At 43.0% G+C, this 23,928-nt stretch overlaps 1 protein-coding gene across 5 annotated transcripts in view; it reads left to right on the top strand.

Annotated features, from left to right (window-relative positions):
• The window catches only part of LOC116277441 (guanylate-binding protein 7-like), a 250,349-nt gene extending 236,925 nt beyond the window's left edge, over positions 1-13,424 (top strand). For 4 of the 5 annotated variants that reach the window (XM_072974015.1, XM_072974014.1, XM_072974017.1 and 1 more), the window contains 9 exons: positions 1,818-1,945; positions 3,963-4,072; positions 4,281-4,477; positions 5,829-6,074; positions 7,000-7,280; positions 8,500-8,712; positions 10,827-10,929; positions 11,260-11,453; positions 12,312-13,424. In XM_072974015.1, coding sequence (XP_072830116.1) covers positions 1,818-1,945; positions 3,963-4,072; positions 4,281-4,477; positions 5,829-6,074; positions 7,000-7,280; positions 8,500-8,712; positions 10,827-10,929; positions 11,260-11,453; positions 12,312-12,551 — 1,712 coding nt within the window. In that variant the 3' untranslated portion in view covers positions 12,552-13,424. The remainder of the gene's footprint in view (positions 1-1,817; positions 1,946-3,962; positions 4,073-4,280; positions 4,478-5,828; positions 6,075-6,999; positions 7,281-8,499; positions 8,713-10,826; positions 10,930-11,259; positions 11,454-12,311) is intronic. The other variant, XM_072974018.1, reaches the window with a different exon arrangement.
• Positions 13,425-23,928: the final 10,504 nt, after the last annotated feature.

The following is a 23,928-nucleotide window of genomic DNA, read 5'->3' as shown; positions in this document are numbered from 1 at the left end:
TAGTTGGTTCTTACCAATTCCTGGGACAATGTGCCTGTGTGCTAATGAGCATTTCTGTCTGAGAAAACCACTCACCATTTGTTTCCTAATGTCCTCCTCTAGCTCAGTGGCTCACAGGATTAGGTGGTAGGACGTCAGTTCACTAAACTTGAAGGATCTCAGGAATGTCTCATTGCCTGTCTCAGACTCTTTCTGTATTTCTCTCTCACTCTCTTATTTTTTTCCTTTCTTTTCTCTCCTTCTTGCCTTGCAATCTCTCATTGGTTTCAAACAAAACACAGAATACTTCTCTTTGCTTTAGAGGAACTCTTGACCATAAATCAAGGAGTTTTCCTTGCCAGGCTGAACATAATTGTGTTTTTTTTTTTTTTGAGGGATTCAAGATTTGAGAAAAGATACCAGTCAAGGAGTTTCAACAATGTCCTTCTTTAAACTACTCGAGATAATATCAAGCAATAAGGAAGTGATTTCCCTTACGGAGGAAATCCCTACACTAGTTTTGTTTTAAAACACCTGAACTGTGACCCACCACACCAGTCGTATCACAGGAAGAGCAACACACACACACATTGTGCCCAATCAAAGAGGGTGAGCATAACCAGGTCACCACTGTCTCCTTGCGATGACTTCCATCTGGTCCTTTCCTGTCTTACTGACAGTGATGAGCACCAGATACACTTTATCTTTTCTCCTGGGGAAGGTCAGATTGCTCTGCATTAATCAGCAAGCAGTCAAGTACTATTATGATGTGGAACAGTGCATATCATCTCAGGTGTTATAGCCCCTCCGTGCAGAGCACACCACATGTGGAAACTGAAGGGCCTGAGCCAAGCGGAATTGCGCTGCCCTCTGTGTGTCATCACATCCATTTCTGTTCTCAGGTGAAGGTGGCGTTGGCATGTGACAGATGCCATAAATCTTGGACAAGATGTATTACCTGCAGCTTCTCAGGCATACACTTCGCATCTCCCCCTGTGGGTTTAAGCCTTTGTAAAAGGAAAGAGAAAATGTGACAGGTCTCTTCTGCTTTCCCTTCTGTTATATCTTGAGTCAATGAACAAATAACTCACCACTTTAGAGGAGGAGAGCAGAAAGGAGGAAAATCCAAGGAGAAAGGGGAAGAAAAAATCTAGCAAAGCTTGCATACTGGTCCAGGTGCTGGAAGGGCACCGATGATCCACTTACAGGGAAACTGAGGATGCTCACTGGTGGGACAGCTACACGAGCACCAGCAGGGCAGAGTGAACCAGTGAAGAAGGTGGAGGCGCCCAGGGAGTGGCAAGAGCAACAGCCAGGCAGCCATTGTAACTCCTGCAGCCTGAGGGGACAGGCAGTGAGTGGATTCCATAACGTGCCACGGTCCAGAACTACTTCGTGGTACTAAATCAAAGGATATGTAACCAAGATACAGGAGCAGAGGCACTGGGACGCTGTGGGTCACCCGAGTGGAAGCTTAGGTCACACATGCCTGACTTCTGGCCTCCTGTTGCTACTTCTCACTGGTTCATCTGCATCAGAAAGTGGAGGAAGGGAGCTCTTCAGTATCAGATAAAAATAGAAGGGTTAATAGAGTTTACATTAATCCTAGAATGTGACACAGTTTGAGCAGATAATGGTAGGAGGTGAATAGGTGACAGGGAGTGTTTCTTGAGATGGTTCTGAAGAGGTACAGAGGTAGGATTTGCTATTCTTCATGAATTGGAAGAACCTTCCTTTCAGGCAGGCTCTCACGTGCAGACAAGGGTAGCCAAGGTAAGACGAGCTCAGCCTGGACCGTCTGCTGTCACTGCGCGCTGCTTTCTTCTCTTCCTTTGCAGGTTTCTCTCTGGGCTCCACGGTGAGGTCTGAAACAAAGGGCATCTGGATGTGGTGTGTGCCCCACCCCTCCAAGGAGAGCCACACCTTGGTCCTTCTGGACACCGAGGGCCTGGGTGATGTGGAAAAGGTAAAGCAGAAAATCTTCCTTGCTCTTGATAGTCCACTTACATTTTAACTTATTTTAATTTTAATTTTTGGAGGGAGGCGTTTAGTTTTTTTCCCTTTGAACGGAGGTACTAGGGATGTCGAACCCAGGCCCCCCTGCATGCAAAGCACATACTCTACCACTGAGCTCTACCTTCCCCTTCTACTTATGTGTTAATTTCCCATCTCAATTCAAATTTGATGGCACATTCCTAGGCTAAATTCTCCTTCCTTGAATTTATTTGTTAATAAATTAGATACTTTGAGTATTAGCGAGAGATCTTACTTTTCACACTGGGGTGATAGATCCACGTTACCAAAGACTTAATGGGCATCAGAATTCCAGGGCTTTGTGTTCAGTGCCACAGACATCACCGTGAGTGAGGTCTGGGCCCAGGGCTTCATTAGGGAGATAAGAAATATACAGTTATCAGCACAGGGAACCATGGGTACGGAAAGTGAGAACCTACCCCTGCTGCTCAGGTTTGGGTACACGGCCTGGTGGAAGGTGTAGCCCATGCAATTAAGGAATTCTAAAGGTCAAGGTGTGTGCGGTTAATGGGGTTAGAGGCAGCAATCAGGAAAATAGGGTTTCAGTGAAATACGCTATTTCAATTATCTCCAGAAAAGTTTCAGCCACATCAAGGTCATTCGTGAAGATTTTAGTCCAAGTGTCTGGGCTTTGAAGAGGGATTCCTCAGTGACGTCTGTAAACAGTGTGCTCGGTCCCCCAAAAGCACTTGACATGGGGTAATTGTAGATAGTTTGGGTTTATAGTGCTGCTTGCAGTCATCTTTTCCCCTTTTTCTTAGTCTGAGTCTATGTGAAAAATAGTAGCCGTGAATCTTTGGCTTTCATTACTTCAGAAAAGAGCTGTAGTATGAATTCAGACATTCTGAATTTAAACATTCATGTTTAAAGTATTCAACAATCACCTCCATGTCAACCGAAGATGATCGACAGTTCCTAATAGTCCATAGTTTGCACAACCCACTTCTTACCTCATTGCATTTGTCAAGTAACCAGAACATAGCAAATCGTAAAGTGATAACAGAGGAACACTGGCTGCCCTTACTACCTGTCATGATAGTACCTGACTCCCTTACATGGCCTCTTAGGACTTGCCCTCATCTTGGTTTCAGCCTCACCATCCCCTAGCACCACCATGAGTGCCACTTCAGTCAAATAAAATAGCCCGGTGAAACCTCTGTGGGACCACAGTTGCTGGCAGTACTGATTCACTTCTCTTGGTCCTTCATCTGCACCGGCCCTTTCTCTCCACAAACTGACATCCTGTTAGTCCTTTAAAGCCCAGCTATTTTCAGCTGAATGCCATCACATCCCTGACAGACATAACGACTTCTGGCTGTGAATTTGGGGAACTTGTCTTTTCCTTTCTTTTCTTTTCTTTTCTTTTCTTTTCTTTTCTTTTCTTTTCTTTTCTTTTCTTTTCTTTTCTTTTCTTTTCTTGCATTGTGTCTGTGTCCTTCAGATGAGAACATGTGGATCCACTCCAGGCAGTTTATCATCTTGGATGCATTTATATGGTTGCACATGTATCTGTCCCTCTAGAAAGCCATGTCACTGGTGCTAGGGACTGTCCTGTAGAGCTTTATAGCCACAGAAGCAAATGCAGTATCTGGTGTTTTCTAGACAGACAATGAACAGTTGATGAATTTAGTTAAGTGGCATTTGTGTCCTTAATACAGCTTATAATCAAGAGAAGTTTGCAAAAGCATCATTCACACCTTATTGCTTAGCTTCTATGTGCCAGGCAGTGTATTAAACACGTGACACAAATTCACAATGTCATTCTGTTCTGCCAAAAGCTAATGCGACTGCGGCCCTGAGAGCGCAACACGTCATCACGGGAAAGGTTTGGATTTAGCATTGTTTTGAAGTTTATGTCATTTGCCGTCCTGTTGAGTTATGGGACAGCTGACATAGAAAATGAGCAAGTCAATGAGAGACTGAGGTGTGGACTCCCCACTGCTTTCTAGGGTGACTCAAAGAGCGACTCGTGGACCTTCGCCCTGGCTGTGCTTCTGAGCAGCTGCCTTATCTACAACAGCATGAGCACCATCAACCACCAGGCCCTGGAGCAGCTGCAGTATCCTTCCCGGACCGGAAGCCCCAGGTCCAGTTCACTGAGTCGGTAGAAATGGCCACTGAGGCTGCTTCTGCTTTCCTGTGACTCCGTTCTCACGGCTGAGGAGAAGGGGAAATGGGGCAGAGAGGAATGCTGATAAAACTTGTTTTGGGGGGCGATCTGGAAATTTTGTTGCGGGGCACCTCTCATTCCTTAGCTAGGATCCCAGCTACGTGACCGAACTCACAAATCTGATCAGGACAAAATCCTCGTGCAGCTCTGACGATGGAGAGGACTCAGCCGATTTTGTGAGATTCTTTCCAGACTTCGTGTGGACTGTGCGGGACTTCACGCTGGAGCTGGAGTTAGATGGATGCCCCATCACTGAAGATGAGTACCTGGAGAATGCCTTGAGGTTGATTCCAGGTATCAGAGCATGGCCAGGCTGCTGGGAGGGCCAGGAGGTCATGGGGTCTGCAGAGTGCTGCCACCCAGCACGTGACATCAGTCTTTATTTGAGATTGGACTTGTCCTGGGTTAATGACAGGTGTCGTGTCTCCTGTCATTATTCTTGTGGAAAAACCCCAGTGGTCAGAGTTTAAGTTCACAGAGGAGATTTAGAATCCAGTGATTTCTAGACCAAGTGATTTCAGGAAATTTCATGCCATGAAAAAGCAGGGCTCACACACATATGTTACATATGAAGTGCTTCTCCTTTCCTGAGCAAAATAGTGCAACATTATACAAATTGGTAAACACAGAATCACAAGGGAAACCCAAGAACTAAGCTTTGAAATACACTTCACCCCGTACATGGTTTACCCAGATAGCCACACCCCTCATACACAGGCTGTTTGTACACTGAAGAGTTCAAAAACAAAGCACAGCCATGTTCTTCCAGGAAGACTATCCGATGCCTCATTTCCTCTTCCTCATAACATCACGATTCATTCTAGAGCCTTGCCTGACACGTGTTATAATAAATTAATTACTCAGCTTATATTTAGTTGAGAGGATAATGATGGTACCTAAAAGCAATACGCATTTGGTTTATTTAATCATTTATTCATCCTTTCAGTAAATAATTGTTGAACTGCTGTCATATGCCCAGAGATGCTCTGTATAATAATGTCACGTCCAATATAAAAGGATGCAGAGCACTGCTGAGGTCCAAGCTTCACGTAAGCTAGTCTCACCATGAGATGGTGTAGGCTAAAGCCATTTCCAAATATATTTATGGAATGTGTACTTTTTCACTCTGATCTTACAAGGCTGTTCATTTACTGTCCTGAGTATTATCTGCTCTCCACATGTGATCTTCCCAGCAAGGTCATAAATATCCTGACCATGACGTTACTTTACCGCCCACGTTTCCTCTCTGTCATGGGGAATCTCATGTCAGAAAAATATTTCTGACAAGTTTTTGGATTAATGTATCATTGAAGTAACATCTAATAAAGAGTTGATTCACTGCACATCAGGCAAGAGCTGAGGAAAATAATCATAATTTTCTTCATTTGGAACAGATGCCTCCCCTTCTTGTTCAGAAGTACTTCCTGCACTCTTAGCTCTGTGCCAAAAGCAAAACAAAACAAGAAACAAGGAGGGAGGTTTCCATGCCCAGGGTAGATTAGCACAGGTCAATTTGTGTGATCAATAACAGGAGGTTTACAGGCAGGGGAGCCACAGGGATGCAAAGCTCCCTGGAAATGAAAGTCGTCACCCCGCTGACCTGAAAGCTGTTCCTTCAGTGTTTGCTCTTTATTCACTTCTGCAGGCAAGGATCCCCAAATCCAAAATTCCAACATGCCCAGAGAGATGATCAGGAAGTTCTTTCCAAAACGGAAGTGCTTTGTCTTTGACCGGCCTGTCAGTGACAGAAAACTACTAGTCCATATTGAGGACGTGCCAGATGACCAACTGGATGGGAATTTTCAGATGCAGTGCAAAGCATTCTGTTCTTATGTCTTCACTCATGCAAAACCCAAGACCCTAGGAGAGGGGATCACAGTCACTGGGGGAGGTGAGTCTGTAGTTGCAGCCTATCCCTCCGTGGGTCAGGGTGTGTGATGGAGCTGTGAGCGCACTGTGGTTTTGTCAGCAATTGTGTTTTCTTCTGTATGTAATGTGGGAAAGCATATGTTCATACCACTCACAGAAATCCATGCTTCTTCATTAAAATTTTCCTACATAAGGGTTATTGAAGCCTATCAAATCTCATAATACTATTACACTACCAGTATAAGGTCAGACTCCTGTTAAGGAAGGAAAAACACAATTTGATGAGACGTCTGATGGGATAAGTGTTTGTAGTGAAGATACGCAAGCCGTTCTGTGAATTTGCATGAATGAGAAAACAAATACCAGGTCATGAGCCATGTAGACTCACTGAGTGAGAGACAGATGTAAATTCAGTCTCACATCAGGTGCTGGCTTCATGCGCGTGCCCCCTGGGCAGTCACCCAGGGCACTGTTCTGAGATGGGGCCTGCTTCGTTTACTATTTCTCCCACTGTCCTGAAATTCCTGATGACACTTTTACATGGGGACCACACTTTCATTACAAATAGCGCCCACAAACTGTGTATCTTACATACGTGTGTAATTAGTTCTTTTTATTTTATTAAACTGGGAAAAGTGGTGTTGGAGACCCTTGAACATATTTTTTGAGATCTTTCACCTAATATTATAATGTGATGCGTTTGAGAATCATAAGATGGAGTGAGTAGAAGACATAGTGATGTTATTATAAAGAAGAGGATTCATGGAAGACAAAAGAGGAGGAGACCAAGCTGAAGACAAGATCAAGATGAGAAGAAAGAGGAGGAAAAATAAATTCAGTCAAAGCCTAGTGATTTTTAGAATGCAGATCTCTAAATGTAAAAAAAACCCAACCAAACAAACAGGTAAGAACTGTCTCTTCTGCCCTAAATATCCTGTGTCACTCAGGGCTGGGGACACTGGCGGTGGCCTACGTGGACACCATCAACAGTGGGGCAGTTCCTTGTTTGGAGAACGCAGTGATGACTCTGGCAGAGCGTGAGAACTCAGCGGCCGTGGAGAAGGCAGCCGCCCACTACAGCGAGCAGATGGCCCAGCGCCTGACCCTCCCCACGGACACGCTGCAGGGGCTGCTGGAGGTGCACACGGCCTGCGAGAGGGAAGCCATCGCAGTCTTCATGGAGCACTCCTTCAAGGATGACAAGCGGGAGTTCCAGATGAAGCTTTTGGTAACGTGCCTTAGCAGGTCTCCTTCCTGAGTCTGTTCTTCTGGAATGATCCCAGACCCCCTCTTTGTCCCCATGGCTCATGGGCTACTCATCATAAATCTAAAAGAGTTTAGATTCTTATGACTGACAAGCCTCTGTGGGCTACAGTCCATCTTTTTCCTAAAAGTTGGGCTTTTTATTTTGGACTGTGAATCATGAATTACCCTCTGCTTAGCAGCGTAACCAACACACATTGAGTGGCTTCCGTTCCGTCAGGTCAGCTCCCAGCCCCGGGCACGTGGGTGGTCTTCTCAGTGCACTGTGGCTGGAGACGAGGTTCACATGGGCTTGGTCCTCACATGGAGGCTGCGGGGAACAGCACTCCGCCTTCGACCCAGCCATGGTGCATTGCAGCCATCTCTTTTCTGATCACTCTGACTTCCTCTTCTGCTACCAACAGGAGAAAACACTTTTGAAAGGGTGTGATTAGGTAACGTCCACTCGGGTAATCTCCATTTCAGGAGTCACCTGTGCCGTGTAACATAACTCAAACACGGGATCAATATTCATCATAGTCACAATCTGGGGACTCTGCAGAGTGCGGACAGCAGTGGGGACAACTCTTGGAGATCACAATTCTCCTTGCCATAGGCACCTTTACTGAACGTTTGACCGTTGACCAACCTTCAAATTAAAAAATCTTACTTCACATAGAGCAAAGCCAGCTCAATTGTAATTTATCAGTATATGCAAAAAAGCCTCTTTTTATATTTTCACACACTCAAATCCTCAGTGAAAAAAGTATCCATGAGGAGTTCTGAACCCAGGTTAGTGTGTAGTTAAGTCATTAATAGGCAAGTGACTTGCTAAGTATATGTTTTTATCCATAGCTCCTAAGTTTGCAGAAGAAGTTTCAATTCATAATGAAAATTTCACATCTGTTGTGGGTGAATGGCTGACTGTTAGTCCTACTGCTGTTAAGGGAACCATGGACATTACCCCTGCCAACCCCATCATTTCTCAGGTGTGGAGTCTGAGCCCACAGGGTTTCAGAGACTTCCCACCAGCCACACAGAGAGCTGGTCAGAACTGGGGGTAGAAATAGTCTCCTGACTCCATGTCTATTACTCTGCGTCTCCTGCACCCTGATGCTGTCAGACTGCTTCTTCCAAAGGACCACAGTTGGACTTTCCCTTCTCACAGCTTCTTTCTATCGGATTTCCCCACATTTCCCTGGCAGGTCACCATCCAGAAAAAGAAGGAAGACTTCTTGGTGCAGAATGAAGAGGCCTCTGTCAAATACTGTCAGGCTGAGCTTCAGAAGCTTTCAGAGCCCTTGACTGAACATTGTTTGAAAGGAACTTTCTTTGCTCCTGGAGGACACAAGCTCTACTTAGAAATAAGGAACAAGTTTGAACAGGAGTATATGCTGCTGCCCAGGAAAGGAGTCAAGGTGAGGAGTAAAGGGGTGGGAAAAGAACAGCAGATTGGAGTCAGAGGTTCTGTGCCGATTCATGTGGTTGCCAGGTCCTGCCTTGTGCAGAAGCCACTATCTGCTGCTTAGGAGCAGGTAATCAGGAGGCTGACTGTGGAGCCCTGGGGGACTTTAGTGCTGGGTTACTGGTGAGGGGAGTAAGGGTCCAGAAGACCCTGGGATGTTCATCACCCACTGGTGGGTGAGGCCAGGTCCCAGAGCTAGTGCCAGCTAACTTGGAGGACACAGCCAGGTCCTGGGGTCTGGTTGCAGGACTCAGGGGTCCTAGAGCATGTGTTGGGTCACTGTTGGTTAGATCCTGTTCCTGACACATTTGGTTGCTGAGTCTAGGGGAGTCTTGAAGCTTGTGTTGACCTGCTCATTGGGCAGAGCCCGAGACCTGCTGGTTGTCTGGCAGAATCTGGCCTGCTAGTGGGGGGCTGGGTCTCCTGGGTACAGGACTGAGGCTTTGTTGTGGCTGGTGTCTTCCCAGTAGTGGGTGGTCTGGGAACTGGGGTCTCTGGATGGAGAATAGCGCCTTGAGTCTTCAGGTCTAGTGCTTGTATGCTGATGTGAGGGTCTTGTTCAGGATCCTGTGTAGAGTTGGCTGTGGGCTCAGGCGGTCTTAAGCAGCCTGTCTGCTGATGGCTGGAGTTGTGTCCATGCTGAACTAGGTGCCTGCCATTGGGCATCCCAGCGCTGTCACCTGCACATTGGGATCAGTGTGGTGCTGGGTCTTGGGGCTAAAAAGCTAGCGAGAACATTCCAAAATGGTGATTGCCAGGACCACGTCCACAAGGTAAGAGGAGCTCCCCAAAATTGGGACCACCAGTGTCCCTGTCCCCAGGGTGAGCTGCAGGTACCTTCTGCCTCTCTAGGACACTCTCCAGAGTCAGCAGGTAGGTCTGCCCCAGGTTCCTCAAATTACCGCTTTTGCCCTGGGTCCCAGGTCCTGGGTCCAGGCCCGTGTGAGGTTCTGTGTGCACCCTTTAAGGGTAGAGTCTTGGGAGAAAGATACAGCTCAAGGGGAAGAGGATAGAGCTGAAGCGGTGGAGCACATGCTTAGCCTTCACAAGGTCCTGAGTTCGATTGGCAATACCTCCTCGAAAGCTAAATAAATAAATAAACTTAATTACCCCCCAACAAAACTAAATAAGTAAGTAAAAAATTTTAACAAACTGTTGCCATCAAAACAAAAACAAAATACAAGCAAAGAAAAGAGTATTCTCTATTTCTACAATCGTTCTGGGACTCCCAAAGTGAGCCCCACTGGCCTCCCCTCCATGTCTTCCCAGTGCCAGACTTCTTGCTGGGGAGCCCAGCAAGGGGTTTGGGCCTCTCACTCCCCTGGGGGTTGTGAATCTCTCCCAGTTGTGAATAACCCACCAGGGAAAGGAATCTGTCTACACTGCAGCTACCCACCTCCTACCTATATTCTTGTGGTTCCTTCTTCATGCCTTCAGTTGTAGGAGTTTTTCTCTGATAGAGTCTGGTCTTTTTCATGGATGGTTGCTCTGCAAATAATTGTGGTGTGGTTGGCCTGCGAAAGGAGGTGATCTCAGGGTCCTTCTGCTTTGCTGAGTTGCCTCGACAATCAATTAAGGAATCAGAACAATGGTGCTGGTACTGCTGTCATCCTCATTATCAAATTGAGAAAATGATGCATGAAGATGTAAGTTGCCTGAGATCACACAGCCCTCAAGTGGTGGAGCTGGTGGGGCAGCTCCATGTTCTCAGCAGCTGTTAAGAGCTCAGAAGAGAGCTCAGGAAAGTTTCCAGAAGAGGAGATAGAAGTCACAAGTTGATGTAAAAAATGTGAAATTATAATAAAGAAAGAGTAGATGAGCATCATTCAAAAACAAAAAACAAAATCAAAAAAGAAGGAAAACGATGGGCAGGTGCTGCGGTTGCAGACAATGGAGGATGGTTGGTTGTAGAGCTGCACATGATCCTGACATTTGTAACAGTGTGGGATCCTTTGAAAGATGAAGATTTCACAGGTTCCAATCTGTAGTTTTACTGAACAGACGTTTCCCTGTAAAAGACTAGATCTTGGCTGCCTGACAAGTCCTTGCTTCTTGCTGTTTCCTCAGGCAAAGGAGGTCCTGCAGAGCTTCCTGCAGTCCCAAGAAGGAGTGGAGGAAGCCATCCTGCAGGCAGACAAAGCCCTCACGGATGGCGAGAAGGCTGTGGCAGGTACGGGGCAGGGATGAGCCCACAGACGGGAAGGTGGTTTCTGTGCTGCTGTTTGACTGGTGTGAGAGCAAACACTTCCTGACACCAGGGACTTCTTTTCCTTCTGTGGGAGCTCTCTGATATGTCTGAAGACAACTCTGGGAGGTTGGGTTGCATGTACGTCTGATCAGTGCCTTTCCACCCCATGCTGAAGCGTGTCTTCCTGATGTGGATAGAAGGCGAGTTCAGATTCCCTCCTGCCATTTTCAAGTAACTTTAGTGACTGAGCTCAGGAAGGTAAAGCTCGGCATAACTGTTATTTCTTCCCTCTTGAAAACTGTTATGAAACAGTTGAACGTGCCAAGAAGCAGGCAGCTGAGAGGAAGCTAGAATTACTAAAGGAGAAACAGAATGAGGAAGAGCAAGAACTGGAGATGCAGGAGCAAAGCCTTAAGGAGAATCTAGCACAGCTGGAAGAGAAGATGAATAGGGAGAGAGAAGACCTTCTGAGACAGCAGGAGAAGGTGCTGGAGCACAAGCTGAAGGTAGGTCTGGAGGGGCCTGGGCGGCACCTGATGGATGACACCCCAGCTCCTTGGGAAGAAAGGAGCAGAAATTCTACGTAAAGTCAGATCCCACAGGGAAATCCAAAGACATTTGATTCATTGTAACATCAAAGTGATGTGGGCCGAGCAGGAGGCTTACGTCTGTTAGACTCAGCACTTCCTGTAGTGTTAGGGTTCACAGGGTCCAAATAACATGACCTGGGTTCCTAGGCTGCTATTTGTGGTGACCATAGGGTCTCACTTGCCCCCAAGTGAACAGGACTTCAGTCCTGTGGTTCTTAGGACTTTCAGTACAACCATCAGAGACATAAAATAGACCTGCCCCTGAAAGTACCAGATTGTGCCTTGTAGGAAGGACTGGAGGTTGAAAGCTCTACAATTTGCAGCCTTTGTTTCCAGGTCCACCTGACTCATGTTATACACCTTGAGTCAATGCATTCTTTGTCCCAAACTGGACCTTGGTGGCCAGTGTTCTAAAGAGAGTGACCAGTTGCCATAATCTGTGACATATGTGTGGTCGTCTTACCCCAGGGCAATTGGAAGTAACTGCAATTCACCTACATTCCCTCCCGAAGTGCATTCTTAGTCCTGGAGCTCATGACTGAGACAGTTCTCAGGCCTGACCTGGACCCACCCCTCCCTGCCCAGGGACATGGTGCTGAGGGACCATGGGAAGCGGTAAATCCTGCCCAGGTCCAAATGTTTGCAAATATTGGCCAATGTAAGAAAACATCTCAGAGACAGAGAAACAGACACACGTGCTTAGTTGCCACAGCTGTTAGACACACAATGCTGACGCCTCGGTGTTTTCAAAAGGGGATTCTCTCCTTTTCACAGATGCAAGAAGAACTACTTAGAGATGGATTTAAAGAGAATTCTGAAGCGTTAACTAGTGAAATAAGTAAACTAAAAGAAGACATTGAAACAACCAAAAACAATTACCCCTTCAAGATGTCAGAGGCCCTTGATGCGGTGTGCATGGCCTTAGTTGCACTGCTACCCGGGCCTTATAAAGTTGCTGGTATGGGGCTGAAAATGGTCAGTGAGGCTCTTAAAAGGTCTGAGAACTCCTCTTAAGTATATTTTGGAAGATTTCTTATGTTTGAATAGAGTAACAGTGTAGCTCATTTAAAAAATATGTGTCATGGTAGTTTTGTTCAAGGAAATTTTAAACATAAAAATTGATCACCAAAGAGTTACCAAAGTGAATACCAGGGCCTGATGTCAAAAAGAACAAAACAATGGATTGAATTAGTTAATGTGAAGAAATAGGAAAAAAATGGAAAGATGATCAATTAGGGAAAAGTTTTCAGAAAAGCAAAACTACAAACAGCAAGGGTAATTACGTTCACCATCAGTGATACCACCACGGAGGTTACCTCTTTCAAGTACAGCAGTCCCTGAAGACTCAGTGAGGAGTGAGCAAAAACCACATTTTTTAAAATCAACACAAATATATGAGAAGAATAAAAGTGTTTAGTTTCACTGACTCTGAAAAATGTGCAAAGTAAATCTAGGAAGTTCCTGTGTCACCTCTCAGATGGGCCAGAAAGATCTGGTTGGCCAGGACACTGGCAGCACGGCTTCCAGGAATCCGGCAGTGTCTGATCTCCACCAGGGAGAATACCCACGGTGCAAATGTACATCCAACTTTGAAATGTAAATACTGTTGATCCAGCAAGACAGCATTTGGGAATTCATTTCACAGATTTATTGACCCAAATGGAAAATGGCATATGTAGTAGTCTGTTTGTTGCAAGACTGTTGAAATTCCACAAGACTAGAAACAACTTTCAAGGCCTGTCACATACTGGGAAGGTCAGTCCTCAGACACGCCTACAAAGGACCACTCTGCACTCACTGAAATGAAAGAGGAGCTCTATTTGTGCTAGCATGGGGAAATCTCCAAGATGCGTCTATCCTCAGTGAAAAATAAAGATGCAGAAAGTGTGTGTAGTTGTACTACTGACCTTTTAAAAAATACATATATGCACATATTATCATGAATCTCCAGAAAATACAAGAGAACCTGGTACCCATGAGCTGAAGTATCCTGGGATGTTGGTTAACATGGTCCCTAAACATTAACCCCACATTCATACAGATGATGATTTCAAAAGGAAATTACTCTGCAAGTCAACTGAAAGTTTTAGGAATTCTTCCTAGTTGTCTAGGGCTTAAGACCCCTGTGGTTAGAATCAAGTGCTTGTAATTCCACAACTGCACATAAATAGGACTCTGGGAGTTGGCACACAGAACACAGGCTTCCCTTTGTACCCCGGCTTCCTCACTCGCTACCCGTTATGTGTTAGTATCTGTTCCTCCCTCCAATCTCCTGTTTGCTGATGTCCTGAGCATGGATGAGACATCCCCCCTCCGTGCTGCCTATTGTCCCAGGTTGCCTTCATACTATATGACTTGTTATATAACTTTGAACTTGAAATGGCCTATTTACAGTTGTCTCCCCTGCCATCTCAGGATCTCATCTACGGGATGATCTTCCACACTGTGTACTTAGCTCCCACCACAAAACTCACCACACAAACATTGGGGTTTCCATCAATACAGGTAAAGAAACACATAAGCTGCCACACAGCAGGGCCCCCAATTCCAATTTCCTTATCATGTTAACTGTTGCCCAGGGGTCTCAAGCTAAGGGGAACAATTTTAGAAACTAGTGCTCAAGGACAGAAAGTGCACACACGCCCGCCTGAACCTGCCACCCTCCTCTCTGAGGGACAGGCCACTCTGTGTTCTCTGGGTTCCTCATGTTTCCCTCCCATGAAACTTACCCAGCAAGGAAGCCACCACCATCTGTGACTCACACCACAAGGACACGAATTAACAGAGTGAAGAAAAAGCCCATCACTTGCAAATCTTTCATGTCCACCTTCATTCCTCAATCTGGTCAAGGAGCGTCTCTTAAGTAAAACTATGCTTTTGACATGAGGATTGATTTCTCACTAAACGTGATGCCTGCAGGCTGACAGACTGTGGAATCTACAGGCATAGATCTGCTTTCCTGAGGGCTGCGAGCTGATGCTGAATTGCCATTTCCCTGACTAAAGCCACTAGAATAAGTCCCACCACTGGTCCAGCCCCCAAAGACCCTTGGGTATCAGCAGAGGAAGGCCCTGAGCACACCGAAGGTCTGGGTGGCCTGGTAAGGGGGATAAGGGGGCATGATGAGCGCTGCCTCATCGAGTGTCCCAAGGTACATGGCAAGTATACAAACAGGAAACCGGAAACAGGAGTTGGTGACAGGAAGTGACCATGGTTTGGAGAAAGGAAGGGAGTGGGAGTGAGGGAAAGGACAATCAAAGCCGTGTAAGAGGAGTCTTCACCAACTCTGATGTTCACTTACAAGTTGTCACATGTGGAATAAACTTATATATATTTGAAAATAAGGGCCCAAGTGAAAGGCCTCTCCCATACTTGAAAATTAATATGTAATTTTTAAATTACTGGAGGAATCCAAGGCCTGTGCACGTAGTTTCTCATCCATTCTGCGGGAAGACTGCATTAGAACCATTCTTTTGCACATGCTTTGGTGCAGGAACAAGCGAGCTGCTCTAGACAGTTCTGTGTTCCTTCTCCCTTTCCCTCAGATCTGTGTGTGTAGTCTTCTGCACGAGTGCTCCCTCGCCTGTGAACTTGGTGGTATGTAGTCCTCACAGATGTGTTTATGAAGGAAAGTCTTCAGTGTTGCAGTTGGTTGCAGGAACTCATTACAAATGCAAAGGAAAATAGAAGACACTTCTCTTCAAGAATACAGGGGAAGAGCTGAAGGAAGCGAGACTGATGAGACAGTGTCAGGTTGTGTCCCTTGGCCTCCTCAGGCTTAGGTTAATTCTGCTAGTGTGTCTATGCTGAGTGAACCACTGACAAGAACACAAACAGCCAGTCTGCACCCTGGGGGTAGTCCTTCTCTGTGAAGCAGCAGCCCAGTCCGTGGTGGATGCCGTGGGCAGCTGGCATGTCCTCTGGGACTGAAGACCTGACAAGGTGTGTGTCCTCTCTGGGGCCGGGAGGAGCAGTGCAACAGGAGCAAATCTCGGAGCTGCACAGCTGTCAGGAGCCCCAAGGGTGCCCAACCTTATGTCCTGTTCAGTTAGGGCATTGGGACCTGTCCAAATCTCCTAACCCATCATGTGCTTTAAGCCCTGGTGACTTCATTACTGCCCAAGACCCTCATGCCAGTTAACAAACTGTATTTTTTTTTGTTAATTCAAAACAAAATGCTTCCTGTACAAAATCACTTAAACTTAAGATGTTTTATTCTAGATTCCATACATTCACATTCTATTAACTACCCTGTGGGTATAAATTAGAGTCAGCATATAAACATACACCATGCAGTTAATTCTGACATATTTCATGTTAATTACAAATGGACAAATAATTCTTCCCAGTTCCAACCTGCTCTTGTCCCGGATCTTCATCTCCTGCTTCCTCACTAGAATCAAACCCCTTTATTGCACCCTGCAACTTCATCAGCTGCCCCTGGTTTCTGTCCAAGTCAAGGGTACAAGAGAAATCCCTCATTGTGGCCAATTTTGTAGGCAGCCTACCTGATTAAGAGAACATATCTTTGTACACTGACTATGTTTATGGCAGAGTTTGGATAATGTTATTCATTAGCAAATTCTCACCTAAAAAATAAATGAAAAATGGATTTCAATACCCAATATCTAGCAGAGATTTTTTTGTAAAATAACTGATTGATGTTTTTCAAAGAAAAATACTTTCTTGTTGTGTATGTATTCTTGTATAATTATAACATAGTTCAAAGTCATTAGCCATTATTTTATGGGCTGCAAATCCTGTCAGTTGGACATACAGGTCACTCTCAGTGCTTGTATGTGTGGCCAAAGGCAACAAGTTCCTCAATTAGCCTGTCATTGTCCTACTTTGTGTTGACTTTTCTCACATAAGGATCACTTTGGTTGGCTTCAAATTGGATTTGAGATCAAATATTGAGCACAACCAAGTAAATAAAATAAATTAAAAAAATAATACATTAATATGACACACTCTGAAAAAAATATGAGAATGAATACATGGATATATATGCATGACTGGGACCTTGTGCTGTTCACCGGATATTGACACATTGTAATTAACTTTAGCTCAATTAAAAAATAAATTAACTTTTAAATATATGATGTATTCAAAGCATAAATGAAGGAGTGGGGAGCGATGATGCAGAGTGTTATTGATCTGACACAAGTAGGATTGAGAAGATTTACTTTTCACCTTCTCTACAGCCCCCAGGCCCTCTGTGTCAAGCAGAGCTGGAGTGTGGTCTGGTTTCTCGGGGTGAGTCACACACCACACCCAGATGCCCTTCATGTGAGGCTGCACTGTGCAGTCCAGAGAGGGGCTGTGGGGGAAGAGGGAGTGGAGTTTTAGTAGCAGACAGAGCAGGAAATTGAGTAAGACTAACAAAACCTGAGTTAAAAGAGATAAATGAAACTATAATGAATATTGGTCTTAATTACAACTAGATAAAGAGGGAAATTAGAATGTCCAGTACAAACTAAAAGGTTTATTTTTACCTTAAAGATCTGTGTTAGCTTGTATTCCTTTTTTTTTTTATTAACACTTTAAGGAGGAAGTTAAGGCAAAGTGGGAATTAAGAGTTGAGTCTTATCCTCCAGAACAGAGAAAATGTCAGAAGCCCATCACTGGATGGAAAATGAGATTTCAATGTTCCTCCCTGTCCCTAACTTCCTCTCCTAACATCACCGTCCTGATTGCTGGGAGTGTGGGTGGGCAGAAGGGACTCAAGGAGGCTTTGGTGGTGTCCTCACTCACCCTTGCTCTATTCATCAGGTAGGACTGGCCTGTGCGGTACAGGCCCACACTGGCCACCAGCACCAATGGCTGCGGAACGGAAGGCAGGATGGTCAGAGCTTTTGGATCAGCCAACAGTCACCCATTAGTGGCAGAAAAAGAGCCAGGCTTCCCATTTTCTATGATCAGGACCCACTTCCTCTTCCAACAATGGCCCATGGGGTCTGCTGGCAAGCAAATAGCCTGTCCAATTTTATACCATGAGGCATAACACTTTTACAAAATGGGAATCGATCAGTGACTGACTCAGAAAAACTGGCTGCACAAAGATTTTATAAGCTCCCAAATTGCAATAACTTGTTACCTCTTCTTGCTGCTTGCAATAAAAATAAAAGTTCCATTGAGTCAACTCAAACAATGCTCTTTATTTCATGATTGAGGCCAGTGTGAATAGTGTGAGGATGCCAAAACTTCATAGAATACTTTTGTAGGTCCACTTGCCCGGAATATTAGATTCATTCACAATGGACCTGGTAGCTCCTGTTTCATAGGTGAGGGCTGTAGGTTCCCTGATGGAATGACCACGGCTTATGCTAACCCAAGTGCTGACACATAGCACTTAGTAAATAAAAACAATAATGTGAATATCTTCCATTTTTTGCACACTTGAATCAGACCCAGTGACAACTTCTTTACCTAGATTATTTTCTCTTAGTCTTACAGATACTTTTACCACAACATTAGAGACATTCAATAACTTGTTACATTCACAAGGTCGTAAATAAAATTTGAATCCAAAAAGTGTTGCTCCAGAACCCATGCTATCAACCACCTCACTTACTAGCTGTGTGTTTGCTGCATGAATAAGAATGACAATAATATTTCTTATTTTTAATTGTTTCTAGGCCACAACCTTTATGTATGTAAGTTAATATTCATAATAACACTTTATAATATGGAGTTATTACTATCCCCATTGTCCAAGGAGGGAAAACAGTCACAGGTAAATATATGTCAACTAAATATTTTTTGTATCCATTAAAGGATTACAGCCCTGCAGATGTTGAGTGCAGAGTTCTATGGGTTTTCAATAAAATTTAATAGAATTCAATGATAGACTAGAATTTCTTTCATTGGTCTTCATTCCATTCTCTATCTCTGAGTTTCCATGGATCAAGGAGTGTAACTGCACGACCACTACAGAGGTCCTAGTGCCTGATGTCTGCAGATCCATACTGGTGGCCTGCGGGCACAAGATCTCAGGGACAACAGAGCAGAGTGCTAACATTCCCATGGCTAAAGCAGGGACAAATATCATATAACATGATCAAGTCGGATTCATCCCAGGTCACAAGGATGGTTCAAAATATGCAAATCAATCACTGTGATACACCACATCCACAAAAGAAAGGACAAAATCACATAATCATCTCAATTAGATGCAGGAAAAGCATTCGATAAAATTCAACACCCATTTATGATAAAACTCTTACCAAAGTGGATATAGGGGGAATAGACCTCAACATAATGAATGCTATTCATGACAGACCCAGAGCCGGCATAACACTCAGTGGTGAAAAGTCTACTTTTAGTTTCTTGAGGAATCTCCATACTGTTTTCCAGAATGGATGCACTACATCCATTAGGGTTCCCTTTTCTCCACAGCCTCTCCAGCATTTATGGTTTGTGGGCTTTTGAATGATGGCCATTCTGACTGGTATGAAGTGATACCGCATTGTAATTTTGATTTGCATTTCTTCGATAATTAGCGATGCTGAGGATTTTTTTCATGAGCCTAATGGACATTTGTAGTCTTCACCAGAGAATTGCTTATTGAGATCTTCTACCCATTTTTGGACTCGGTTGTTTGTTCTTTTCTCATCAAGTTGTATGTGCTGTTTATATATTCTGGAAATTAAGCCCTTGTCTGTCTCGTCTTTTGTTAATACTTTCTCCCATTCCGTAGGTTGTCTTTTTGTTTTGCTTATGATTTCCTTTGCTGTGCAAAAGCTTGTAAGTTCAATTAGGTCCCATTTGTTTCTTTGTCCTTTTATTTCTATTGCCTGTGTAGGCTTCCCTAGGAGAACGTTACTGAGATTTATGTCAGATGATGTTTTGTCTATGTCTTCTTCTAAGAGGTTTGTAGTGTCTTGTCTTATGTTTAAGTCTTTAAGCCATTTTGAGTTTACTTTGTGTATAGCATGAGGGAGTATTCTACTTTTTAAAGGCTGAACAGTATTCCACTGTACACATCAACCATCTTTTCTTTACTCATTAATCTGTTGATGGTCATTCAGATGTTTCCACATCTTGTCACTGTGATTGTGAATACTGCTGCCAAGAATGTGGGAGTCTGAAATTTCTTTGATGTCCTATATCAATTCTCTTGGGTAATTAGAAATGAAATTGCTGGCTCCTATGGTAGCTCTACTTTTAATCTTTTGAAGATATTTCATAGTGTTTTTCATAGTGTTCCCACATTTTGTATTCCTATCAACAGTGTGCAAGGTTTCTTTTTCTCCACACTTATCAACATCTATCACCATTTGTTTTTGGATAATAGCTGTTCTAACAGGTCTGAGGTGCTATCTCATTGTGTTTTTGATGTATTTCCCTAGTAATTCATGATGTGTATTTTTTCCTATACTTGTTGGCCATTTGTACATCTTTGGAGAACTCTGCTCAAGTGCTTAGCTCACTTTTCCATCGGGTTTTTAGGTTTTTTGGTACTTAGTTGTAAGGGTTTCTTATATATTTAGGAGATTACCCCTCATTATGGTATATAGTTTGCAAATATATTCTACCATTCTATTGGTTGCCTTTTCACTCTGCTGATCATCTTCTTTACTGTACAGAAACTTCTTAGTTTTATTAAATTCAAATTATTTTTGTTTTTGTTTTTTTGCCTGTGATTTTGGTGTCCTATCTCTGAAATCTTGCCAAGGCCAATGTTGTGAAATTCTTCTGTAAGTTTTGCATTAGAAGTTGAACGATTCCATGTCTTACATTTAAATTTTTAATTCATATTGAGTTGACTTTTGTTTGTGGTGTAAGAAAATGGTCCAAATTCATTCTTTTATATGGATCTCTATTATCTCCAACATCATTTATTGAAGAGAATACAATTTCCACCTTGTGTGGTGTTCGCAGCCTTGTCAAGTATCTGTTGATTGTGTATGTGTGGATTTACTTCTCGGCTTCCTATTTTGCACCATTGGTCTAAATGTTCTCTTTATGTGAGGACACGTCTATTTTGAATATTGTAGCTTTGTAATATATTCTGAAAGCAGGAAGTGTGATGCATCCAGGTTTGTTCTTTCTCAGGATTGCTTTGCGTATTTGAACACTTATGTGGTTCTGTATTAATTGTGGAACTATTTCTTTCTATTTTTGTAAAAAAAAATTGGAATTTTGATAGAGATTACTTTGAATCTATAGATCACTTTATTTTGTATGAATATTTTAAGAATATTAAATATTCCAATCCATGAGCATAGGATGTTTCTGCATTTGTGTCTTTTAAACATTTTTTCATCAATATTTTGTACTTTCTAGCATATAAGTCTTTCACCTCCTTTGTTAACTTTATTCCTAAGCATTTTATTCTTTTTTAAACATTTTTTATTCAGTTAGAATCATTTTACACTGTTGTACATTTTATTCTTTTTGATGCTATTATAAGTGGAATTGTGTTACTTTTAGCTGTAATTTCCTTTACAGATGATTCACTGTTAGTGCATGGAAATGCAACTGATTTTTTGATGTTGGATTTGAATCCTGTAATTTAACAGAATTTTAAAATTCATCTTATCAGTTTTTTAAGTGGAATCTTTAGGGAATTCTGTCTGTAAGGTTATTTCATCTGCCAACAGGGAGAATTTTATTTCCTCCTTCCCACTTTGAATGCCTTTCATTTCCTTTTCTTGCCTCATTGCTCTGGCCAGGACTTCCACCACTGTGTTGAGTGAACATGGTGAGAGTAGTTATCCTTTCCTTATCCCCAGTCTGGCCAGTGAGGCCTGAGCATGTGAACATACGGTCTGAGAGGAAGAAACTGAATCAAATTCAAGAGTGTAATTTTAAAATTTATATCAAGTTGACATCAAGTTTATTTTCTTTTGAAAAAAATCCTAAACATTAATCTGAAAGTGACTAATGAACTAATGGCAGAAAAGAAACGTCCAATAAAGTACTTTAAACGGATGTTTTTGAGAATGTTTGAGAAAGAACAAAGTTGTTTTCTGTTTACACAGAACTAGGTACAAAATAATAACTGTTTAAAAAGTGAGAATAATACAAAATTTAAGGTGTAAAAAAAGATAAACTTAAATAAAAACAAGATAATATGTTAGATGCTATGTGTGTTGTCAGGGCATATTTGTTCTAGAGTCCTTTTAAGGCTTTGTTAAGTATGACTTCAAAAGATAAGAGCAACCTAAGAAAAGTTAATAAACTGTCTGACATAAAAACTACAGGAAAGGTTAAAGGGAATGCTGAGATATGGTAAAGTGAAAATATGAAAGTGTTGGATATGATGTACATGAAAATGCTACTGAGTTTTTATTAGTATTATCATCCCTAATATAAGGTTTATCTACAGAGACCCACCTGGGAGAACTGGTTGACTCTAACATGGATGGAAATTGCTCACATTATGAGCCTCTGCTTTCCAAAGTGGAAGACAGACAACGCTCTCATTCTCAGACTATCCAGGGGGAGGCATGTGATTTAGATTCTGTCAAGCAGATATACCTCTGTGAAATGGAGATGTGAGCAGCCCAAAGATGCAAGTTTTCATGGGGGATTTTGTTCCCTGCAGATATAAAGTAGAGGAGTTCGTATACTCACAGCTGACATTGGTGGAGCTTCTGCCATTGGATCTGGAGATGCCGTTATGCCAGGGAGTGATGGAAGGTTTGTTTTCCTTCGAGATTCCTTCACTTTGTGGTTGGTATTGTTCTTCCTGAAGCAGCAGTAGAGTCTGGCTCTCTCGCTGTCCTAGAGAATCTGTCTGCTACCTGACAGTGTTAAAAATCTTTTTTTTTCTTATTACTGAGAAGATTCTGTTGCTTGCAATAAAGATCCTTAAGTGATACATATGCTGGAACAATTTCATATTAATAAATTGTTTTTTATTTTTCTGCTTTTTTGTCTTTCCACGCTAGACATTTATCCTGAGTGGCTTCCCGGGTATGACGTCTTAGTAGAAGAGAGGGAAGGAAAAACAGAGTCAAGTTTTAGATTTTGAAGGATTATAGTTATGATTTTCAGAGGAATGGAAAGGAATGTATTTTGAGCTTGAGTTAAAGTTCCCTTTTGTGATCATAGAAACTATTCTCGGAACTGTAGAAGGAGGGAAAACTAAGAAAAAGAAAGTAGAAATGAGAGGTGTTGGGTGGCCTGGAAATGGGGCAGTAATTGTGTGAAGGGATTCTTTTAGACAGAGAAGGTTAAACATCCACTCATGAATCCACTTTGAACAGGGGCAAGCACTTCCCCTGCCAGTGTCCCGGAGTCACATCAGTGACCACAGAGGAGGCCTACACCCCATGGAGAACTGTCCACTGTCTGTACCCTGGAGTTAACTGTCCCAAGTCCCCCTTATTGGAGGCCATTATGTGACCTCATGACCCCTTAGCAGTCACTCCTATTTAACTGTGGTCCATGGCTTTGTTCATTCCCATCAAATTTTTCCCTCTATTCCCAACACTCCAATTGTATCCCAGGACCAAAGTACAATGTTCAGTAAGAGCATATCTAGAAAGGTGGTGTATGTGGGGGGGAATACATCTATCCTGAGCAAAACTGATTATCTCCCTGCTGTAAAATGCATCTCACTTATGCAATTTAAAGTTTCTCTAGATCAATGTGCATGATTTCATATATAGGATCCAGCTAGGTATCACACTTATCGGTAGTACTATAATTAAGCATGAATTGAATCACCCTGTAGGTAAACACATTGTCTTCACATTTCGTTTCATCTTGGCAAAAATTTATGGCTCAATGACAATTCAAGCCTCATTGTTTCAAGTTTTGTCCTGTGGTAATTGTTTAAGGTCCTAAAGATGATCATTAAACTTGTCCTCAGCAGATGAGGGCTGGTTAGATAATTCCTTTCCTTAGACTCTTAGAGTATGTTGAATGTGCTTCTTTGTCTCTCATCTGGACAGCAGTCATCTGTCTGAGAGATCCATGTTCTCCTTGTGGAGTCCTTTCTTGTGAAGACACTCTTTTGCCTAAAAGGGAAAGTGGAGACGGAACTCACACAACTTGAAACGTTTCCTACATTTGCTAGATTATTTCATATCCACATTAGTCCCTCCTGGGTGTTGAAACTTGTTTTAAAATCTTGTCCTCCCTTAACTTCCATGATATCACTCTTTCTTGAGTCTCTTATGCCTGTCAAAAAGTTTCTGGGTTTCTTTAGCTGCAGAAATGATCTACTCTTATAATTTCTAAAAATTACTGACCCAGAATGATTTTCTTGACCTCCTTTACCCACATGAAACACCCTCTTTTGGGAAAAACTGTATTCTTTCCCCTTTAATTTTGATCTAGGTAGTATGAACTCCCACAAACATATCTTAAATATAAGGAAGATGGGTAAACTCCAATAGGAAGGTTACTACTTGATTCAGAATCATAGCAGGTGTTT

Source organism: Vicugna pacos, chromosome 13 (assembly GCF_048564905.1).
Source record: "Vicugna pacos chromosome 13, VicPac4, whole genome shotgun sequence".
In the NCBI taxonomy this organism is placed as follows: Eukaryota; Metazoa; Chordata; class Mammalia; order Artiodactyla; family Camelidae; genus Vicugna; species Vicugna pacos.
The sequence above is the reverse complement of the archived record's forward strand: the minus strand, read 5'-3'. Positions and strand labels throughout refer to the sequence as shown.